The sequence below is a fragment of the Pipistrellus kuhlii genome, unplaced genomic scaffold (assembly GCF_014108245.1).
Source record: "Pipistrellus kuhlii isolate mPipKuh1 unplaced genomic scaffold, mPipKuh1.p scaffold_m20_p_55, whole genome shotgun sequence".
Taxonomy (NCBI): domain Eukaryota; kingdom Metazoa; phylum Chordata; class Mammalia; order Chiroptera; family Vespertilionidae; genus Pipistrellus; species Pipistrellus kuhlii.
The window spans coordinates 1,557,490-1,566,009 of record NW_023425557.1 but is presented as its reverse complement, the minus strand read 5'-3'; the positions used below and the strand labels follow the sequence as shown (position 1 = coordinate 1,566,009).

The 8,520-nt window shown below is 62.8% G+C and overlaps 1 protein-coding gene across 3 annotated transcripts; it reads right to left on the bottom strand.

The window, feature by feature from the left end:
* Window positions 1-403: 403 nt before the first annotated feature.
* Window positions 404-7,055, bottom strand: DMWD (DM1 locus, WD repeat containing). 3 transcript variants are annotated; one of them, XM_036416431.2, is made up of 5 exons: window positions 6,531-7,055; window positions 5,180-5,362; window positions 2,090-3,349; window positions 1,286-1,357; window positions 404-994 (listed from the first exon to the last, which is right to left on the bottom strand). In XM_036416431.2, exons 1-5 carry the CDS (start codon window positions 6,963-6,965, stop codon window positions 947-949), a joined length of 1,998 nt encoding a protein of 665 aa, XP_036272324.1. In that variant the 5' UTR covers window positions 6,966-7,055; the 3' UTR covers window positions 404-946. The 3 variants fall into 3 exon arrangements, with proteins under 3 accessions (XP_036272324.1, XP_045429672.1, XP_036272325.1); XM_045573716.1 differs by having other exon boundaries at window positions 5,180-5,401; window positions 6,531-7,050; XM_036416432.2 differs by lacking the exon at window positions 1,286-1,357 and having other exon boundaries at window positions 5,180-5,401; window positions 6,531-7,049.
* Between the last annotated feature and the right edge of the window lie 1,465 nt (window positions 7,056-8,520).

The following is an 8,520-nucleotide window of genomic DNA, read 5'->3' as shown; positions in this document are numbered from 1 at the left end:
ACATCAATCAGCTGCCTCTTGCACCTCCCACTAGGGATGTGCCCACAACCAAAGTACATGCCCTTGACCAGAATCGAACCCAGGACCTTTCAGTCCGCAGGCTGACGCTCTATCCACTGAGCCAAACCAGTTTCGGCTCTTCTCTTTGTTACTTTTCTAATCTTCCCCGGAGGACAAGCTGAGAGGGAGGAAGACACTGATGGGCTGCCATGGGCCCCATCTCCCTGCCCGAGCTGACGGGTCAGACCAGCAGCTCAGTGCACTGGGGGTGCCCACCAGCCCAGCCACCCGGCCAGGGCTCTGTACCTTTCTCAATATACTTTATCTTTAAAAAAGACTGCTGTACACACAGTGAAAGCACACACACACCCGCTACACCTCCAAGGAAGGGGCCAGAGACGCCGTGAAAACAGGGAACTTTAGTATAAATAAGAGGCGCCGGGGACAGGAAGGGCCCCAAAGGGCTTCCATAACTTAACACTTTTCAAAAGCACGAACACCAGCGGGGGTGGGGTTCGGGTCGCCCGCGGACTGAGGGGCACACTGCGGAGCTGGGGTCTGGCGGGCGTGAGCCCACCCTCACCCCCGCCCATGACCAGTCACATGCTGGGGACAGGCAGGAGGCTAACACTGACGTTCCAGCGGAAGGGGTCGGTCGGTGTACTTGGCAGTGGGTGGGGACAAGGCTGAGGTCACATGAGCCACTACGTCCCCCCAGGGTCTAGGCCAGTCTGGGGGGACTCTCTGCCCCCCAAATTTGTGCAGGGTGGGGGGCCGGAGCAGCCCATCCATCATCGTTAGTCTTGTTAATAGGTTGGTCCGTGAGGCCGGCGGAGGGTGATGGCGGGAGGCGAGGCGGGGCAGGGAACCGCGTCCGTCCCGGGCTCACACGGTCCAGGTTCACACGGTCCCGGCTCACACCGTCCCAGGCTCACACCGTCCCGGCTCACACCACGGTGCCGCTGGGGGAGCTGCCTGGCTGGGAGGAGATGCCCTGGGGAGAGGAGGGAGACAGCGGGGTCAGAGAGCATCCGAGTCCCACCACCCAGGCTTCCCTTCAGTCCACCGACACCCCCACCCCAGGAGGCTGCTCTGGCTTCTGGAACTTCATCTCCACTAGCTTCCCCGGCCCAACAGGCGGCACTTTCAGGCAATGATTCAAGTCCTCGGTGATGTAATCCTGAGCAGAGGAAGGGGCACGGGTGGAGGTGGGGAGGAGGGGAAGGCTGGGGTCCCTTTCTGAGGGGGACCTGAGGGTCCGGGGGGGACTCGGGGACAGGCCTACCTCTACCACTGACTCGCTGGGTGACCTGGGCCAGCTTCCTTCCCCTGCCTGGGCCTCGGTCTCGTCAGTGAACTAGGGAGACAGACGGGTCTCCTTCAGGACTCAGACTCCCCAAGCCCCACCCTCACCTGTGAGGCTGAGACTGTGCTCTAGGCTCTAGGGACACAAGTTCCCTCCCCAGGAGCCACGCCACGGCCCTCAGATGTGACCGCTGGGCGCCAAGCCAGACCCGAGGAGCCGAGACACCGGAGTCCCCGGCTCCCCGGCTCCAGGTGCCGGCCTGTGCTCCACCCGAGCCCCTCGGACCCCGGGAGGCGCACCCACCGCCTCCTGCCGCCTCCACGCCTCCCTGTCCTATGTGCGGGGCAGGTCGTGGCTGCAGTCACACAGGAGAGGAGCAGGACTGGGCCTGAGCCTGGTATTGTCTGCCTCCAGCACCGGCTCCTGCCCCAACAGCCCAGAGCCAGGCTGGGGGCGGGCCCAGGGCTCAGTCTTGCCCACAGAAGGTGACCCCCAGTATCCAACATCTCATCACTTAAAAGTCACGTTTCCATAGCAACACCGACCTGGCTGTGCTGGGCCGTGGCTGCCTGCTGGTACCTGGCCATGGTCCCTACCACTCCCCTCTTCTACCTGACCGTGTGGTTCTAGAACTATGGTAAGATGTGGCAGGGCTTGCTGAGGCACTAAGATGGCCATGGTGGCCCCTCACCCTACGGGCTAGAGGCCGTGATGGTGACAGACTGCTCTCCCAAACCCGCCTCTTCCCGAGCCCCCGTCCCGGCGGCCGCTGCGGCCACTCACCGCCTTGCCCGGCCGCGCCCAGGTGCAGATGAGGCCCTCCTGGCAGGCGGTGATGATGCAGTCCTCCAGGAACAGGAGCACCGTCAGCCGCTCCTGGGCGATCTTCTTGCACACCAGCGGCTCGAGCAGGGGCACCTCGTGGATGCGCGGGCACAAGGCCGTCCCCAGCACCTTGGCGGGGTCCAGGCGGCTGTGGGGGACAGGGCCGCTGGGCTTGTCCCCGCCGCCGCCCCCGCCGCCCCCCCGGCTGATGTTGCCCAGGCTGTGGTAGCGCTTGTGCTCCTTCTCCGCCGCCCGGTCCCGCCGCTCCTGCAGCGTGAGCGTGGCAAAGCGGCCGATGCTGAACGGGGCGCCCGGCTCCGTGCCCGCGCCCGGGCCCGCCTTGCCGCTGCCCGCCGGGTGCGGGAGGCTGTTGGAGCGGGACAGCGAGCGGGGCAGGGACCCGGGGCCCGGCTCGCCACCCCGGGAGCCGCCGGCAGCGGGCGGGGTGGTGCTGGGCGTGCCGGGGAGCGTGCGGGTGCGGGCCAGGGGCGGGTGTGGGTACAGCACGTCCTCGGTGAGGTCCCACAGGCAGAACTGCGTGTCCTGGCCGGCCGAGCCGAAGCGGTACGTGATGGAGCCGGCCTTGGGCATCGGGGAGAGCGGGTCGCCCCCATTCGAGCCTGGGCCGGCCACCTCGGGCTCCTCCTCCTCCTCCACACCGCGCTCCGCGTCCCCGCCGGCCGCCGCCTCCTCGGCCCTCGTGGTGTAGGGGTCGAAGGCCACGGCGTTGACCCAGGACTTGTGGCCGTGGCCGCGGGCCACCACGCGGCCCTCGGCGAAGGACCACACGGTGACCAGGTCGTCCTCCCCGCCCGTCACCACGTAGCGCCCGTCGGGGCTCCAGCACACGCAGAGCAGGCCCCCGAAGTAGCTCTTCATGAGCCCCCGCAGGAGCATGGAGTCAAAGTGGAAGACGCGCAGGCAGCCGTCCTGGCTGACGCAGGCCAGGTGCCGGCCGTCGGGCGAGAAGGCGAACTCGTTGAGGGGCCCCTCGCCCACTGCCCACTTGGCCAGCGGGTTGCGGGGCGCCTTGCTCTTGGCGGCGTAGACGGCGAAGCCCTCCCCCTGCTTCAGCAGGCTGTACTGCGGCGGGGCCGACGCGCACGGGTGGCTGACGTTGTACAGGTACAGGTGGCCGCTGGCGTGCGATGCCAGAAACAGGCTCTCCGACTCCGGCAGCCACTTCAGGTATGTCACCTTGGTCTTGTCGATCAGCCGCTGCCAGGAGAGAGGATGGGGTTGGGGGAAGGCAATCAGACGCGGACAGACCTCCTTCCCAGCCTGCATCCCCAGCAGGCCCTCCCCTCGGCCCAGGCCCTGGGAGAGGAGCCCCCTCTAGGGACAGGGCGGTCATGGACACGGAAGGGCGGCTTTGATGCAGCCAGAGCTCCGCGGAGCCTCGATGTCCTTTAGGTAAGGGGACAGTCCTGCCTTCAGGGAGCTGTCTTCTGTCTCATGCCCCCACCTTTCCATGCCGGACTCAAGGCCATAAACTGGCCCACAGGCTGTCAGCTCCCCTAAGGAGCCGTTCGCTCACTGTTCCGGCCCCAGCACAGGAGCAGCCTGACAAGTGATTCCTGGACACGTGAATGTCAACCCCATCCCGCCTGCAGCTCATCTTTGCTCCTGTTATCCACATAACTCACATATAACTCTCCATATAACTCTTCAACAACATGCAGAACCTGACCTCTGCACACCCTGAACCCCAAACACTATGGTCCCAGCCACCACCAACCCCGTGTGGCCTCCCTGGTCTCTAGGCCACCACTGCCGGCGTCCGTCCTCTGCACCGAGGCCAGGCAGCTGCCGTTAGAGTGAGTCAGCGCCTGCGCCCCCCCTGAGCCCCGGGCAGCCTTTCTCAGCCAGGGCTCCAGAGAGCTCAGCCCTGACGCCTTAGGCACCGGCCGAATGAAAGGAATTAACTTCTTTTCTCAGAGCTAAGTTGCTTCTCGTTCTTGGGAGAATTGAGCGAATCATCAGATCAAAACTTTTGTTCCCGGCTCAGCTGAACCCCCGGGAAAGGCTCTAAAGCTGCCTTTCCAGCCTCCAGCCCCTGCCCAGCCGGGGCCCTGACTGACTTCCGGGGCTCACCCACTTCCTCCGCCTCAGCGGCTGCTCGGACCCCGCCGCCCCCTCTACTCAGAAAGTCCTTCCCGGTCACTCTTCTTGCCTCGTCAGGTCTTCATTTCAATGTCACCCTCCAGTGAGGCCCTTCCGGACCCCACTGCCTCCCCCGACCCGCCACGCCCCTTCCCTGGCTTTTCCCTCCGCACTCGGCACCTGGCGCCCGCAGGCTCCCCTGGGGGTCACTGCCTGCCTAGCGAGGCGGGCCCTCCGGGTCCCGGAGATGAGACCCCCGGTGCCGAGAACCAGCCTGGCCCTGAACAAAAGCCCAGGAAGTGTCCTGTGAGCAGGTGAGCTAGCGCACTTTATTCCATCCGCTGCTGCCCTCTCCCTCCCACCATTCACGCGATTCTGTGTGGGTGGAACACGCTTCCGAACAGACACAGGGCCCGAGTCCCCACAGATAAGGCTGCCAGCTGGCATTTCCTCTTGTGCCACGTCTGCCCAGGACGAAGCCATCTCCGGGCATGGTTTTACACAGTCCTGCGGGACGGGGGGAAACCCTGTTTGCAGAGCAGAACCGAGGTGCGGGAGGCACTGGCACCTTCCCAAAGCCGCACGGCGAGGAAATGTGGGACCGCCAGCATTTGAATCCTATGCCCAGAAGGTGAGGACCCACGGCTCTGACTTCAAACCGGTCCAAATCAGTTCTCTCATCTGCAAAATAGCCTCTCAATACCTAACCCTTTGGCTGATGAAAACGCCAGCATGTGGCTAACAAAGCACAGGGCCTGGGCGCAGTGGGCACTGGTGTCACTGCTGGCTGGCACACCGGCTGCTGTCTGTCACCCATCCCACACAGCTGTCAGCCCGCCCCCTTTTCCGCCCTCATCCTGTCCCAGGAGCCGAGGTGTAACGGCAAACAGTACGGGTGCAGTTGGGTGGGCGAGGAGGGAAGGGCCACGTGGGGTCCACAGTCACCTCTTCGTTGAACAGCTTGCTGGTGTCCTTCTTGATGAGGTCCAGGTACTGCACCTGGCCGGCGGAGAAGCCCACCAGCAGGGAGATGGTCTCGGTGGCAGCGGTGAACTGGTTGAAGTCGTGGCAGGTGGGCTGGGTGCCCTTATAGATCCGCTTGTCGATAGGCTTGTTGAGGTCGATGGACTTAAGCGACGGGAGAAAAGGAGTTAATGGCTTCCGCCACCGAGGAAGGAAGCGAGTGTTGAGGTTGGGGGAAACCACGAAGAGGAAGCAAGGTTAACCCCCGAGGGAAGTGGGTAGGTAGATGGGTGAGTGAGGAGGGAGGGAGCAACCACAGACAGGAAGAGGGACCCAAATTTCACACAGAACAGAGAAAAACAGACAGGAAGGGCCCCCCCCACCCCCACCCAGGGCATAAGACCACAGTGCCTCTCCCTCCAACATCAGGGACACCCTGACTCTCAGCATCAGGGTTCGGGGGCCCCATAGTCCCTGAGCTCTGATTCCTTTCCAGTCTTACCTCATAACCTCAGCCATCTCCTCCGGGTCTTAGCAACACAATATTCCAACCCTGGCTCCTCCCCCCATCCCCACCCCCAAACTCAGGGTCACCCAAATCCTCAGGCCTCTAGAGCTCATCTCAGGAGTGCCTTCCCTTTGGAGTCCCTAAATCAGTTCAGGGACCATTAGACCTCAGGGTGCCTTCACACCCTCTGGACTCGCAGGATCCCCATCCTCATCCCTCTGGCACCACGGTCACCGCAGAGGCACCCACACACCTGAGGGTGCCCCCTCTGGGCTCTCATCACCTCCCCATCTCCCATCAGCTCAGAGACCCTCATTTCCTCCGGGAACCCTCATTAACTCCGGAACCGGAATTTTCTCCGGGATCCCTGTAACCTCTAAGCCCCCATCACTTCCAGAGTCCTGACCTCCGGCTGCCCAGGTCTGGGGCCCCCCTCCTAACGCCGCCACAGACTGCAATCCCCCTGGGTTCTGCATCACCTCAGGATCCCCGTCACCCGCAGAATGCCTGCCACCAGAACCCCGAGGATCGACATCATCTCGGATTCTGCATCACCTCCAAAATACTCACCGTCCCAGAACCTCCGCCACCCCCTCCCCCCATAACGGGGGATCCCACATGACCCCAAGGCTTCCCATCACCTCCAGGATGCCCGGCACCGGGAGGCCTCCATCACCTTTCAGGATGATGCATCACCCCCCGCCCCGCCCCCACCGAACCCTTCCCCCCAGGGATGGCCATCACATCTGGATGCCTATCTCGGGGCCCCCTACCCCTTCTGGGGTCACCAAGGGACCCCAGCTTCTCAGCCCCCAGGCCACTCACCCGTTGGCTCCCGCGGCGGCAGCAGCCCGGGTAGAAATAGAGCTCGCGGCCCAGGTTGAAGCAGACGCGGTCTCCTCCGGCCCCCAGGCCCGCGGGCGTGGCGGGCGGCTCCCCGGGCCCGGCGTGGTCCGGCTCTCCGAGGCGCACCAGGCTGAGGCGCACGGCGGGCAGCGCGGGCCCGGGCCCGGAGCCTGCGGGCGGCGGGGACGACGCGGGGCCCGCGGCGCCGGGGCCGGAGGCAGGGCCCGGCGGGGGCTGCGGCGGCTGGGGCGGCGCCGGGGTCTGGGCGGAGGCCGGACCCGGCCTGCGGGCGGCGCCGTCTCCGGGCAGCAGCTTGTAGAAGCCCTCGCGGGTGCGGAACTGCGACTTGATCTCCGCGCAGTCCCCCATGGAGGCGCCCGGGCCCGAGCCGCCCTCCGCGCCGCCCGCCGCCATCTTGGGCGCCCCCCGGGCCCCGCCGCTGCGCGACCGCCGCCCGCCGCCGGGCCCCCCGCCGGAAGCCGCGGGCCCGCGCCGGAAGAGGTGGGGTCGTCGCCCGGGCGACGCCTCCTTGATTGGCAACGGGGGGAACGAGCCCGGCCGTCGCTCTGGTAACGGTTCTCGGTCTCTGGGCGGGGCCTCGGTGCCGGAGACGGCCCTGTGGTTGGCTGCGGGGGCGGGGCCGCCGGGAAGGGGCGTGGCGCTTAACAAGAACTTGTCCCTAGCAACGGCGCCCTGGGAACCGTTTGCCTAGCAACGGAGGACCGCTCCGGAGAAGGCCTGTTTCCTCCCCTGGCCTCCCTGTGACCTCACAGATGACCCCAGAGACCCTCAACATCCACCCTCCTGACCCCCAGTGTTCCCACGGACATCTAATCTCCCCACTGGCCGCAGCATCGCCAGCTACTCCTCCGCACCGCGGATGAGCCCCCAAATCTCACTGATCTCAGGTCTCCATAAAACCCCTAGGACTTCATCTGGCCCACTGCTGGTTAACACCAACCCAAACATCTCCACACTTCCCTCCAACCGCCGTGACTCGCTATCGCAATCAGTCTCACTCGGTCCTCCAACACCCACCTTCCATTCCAGTATTTCACTGCGCCAGTAGCCCCCTCACTCACCCTCACAGTGTTCCAATGATCCGCCCATAACCCCGGATCTTCTCCTGGTCCCAGCCGTCCCCACAGTGCCCCTGACTTCTGCTGAAGCCACTCTGCCCATCACAGATAATCCGAGTCCCACTTACTCAGTGGCCTCCCAGACTAGTCACCAAATGTCCCCGGGCGTCTTCCTCACACTCAACAAGCCCTACAATGAGCTAACTTGGCGTCTTACTCCAAATCCTGCTCCCCTCCTGTGACCCATTCTTTTTCTTTTTTTTTAAATGTATTTTATTGATTTATTTTATTTTATTATTAAATTATCTGTGTACATATTTTAACATTGCCCCCCCATACCTACCCTCCCTCCCCAGAGTTTTGTGTCCATTGGTTGTACTTATATGCATGTATACAAGTCCTTTGGTTGATCTCTTATCTCCCCCAGATCTCACTACCCTCCCCACTGTAATTTGACAATCTGCTTGTTGCTTTACTGTCTCTATATCTATCTTTTGGTTCATCCGTTTATAATGTTCTTTATTATCCATAAATGAGTGAGGTCATGTGGTGTTTCTCTTTCATTGACTGGCTCGTTTCACTCAGCATGATGTTCTCCAATTCCATCCAGGTTGCTGCAAATGATGAGAATTCCTTCTTTTTTATGGCAGCATAGTATCCCATTGTGCAGATGTACCATAGTTTTTTGATCCAATCATCTGCTGATGGGCACCTAGGCTGTTTCCAAATCCTAGCTATTGTAGATTGTGCTGCTATGAACATAGGGGTGCATATATCCTTTCTGATTGGTGTTTCTAGTTTCTAATTTTATTAATTTTTTATGGAGAGGAAGGGAGAGAGATAGAGAGCCGAAACATCAATCAGAGAGAGAGAGAGAGAGCGGCCAGCTG

Coding starts and splice junctions, on each gene's coding strand:
- DMWD (XM_045573716.1), bottom strand. CDS start 6,965: ATGGCGGCGGGCGGCGCGGAGGGCGGCTCGGGCCCGGGCGCCTCCATG. Junction 3,350..5,179: donor GCAAGCTGTTCAACGAAGAG/GTGACTGTGGAC, acceptor CTCTCCTGGCAG/CGGCTGATCGACAAGACCAA. Junction 995..1,285: donor CCAGCGAGTCAGTGGTAGAG/GTAGGCCTGTCC, acceptor TCCTCTCCCCAG/GGCATCTCCTCCCAGCCAGG.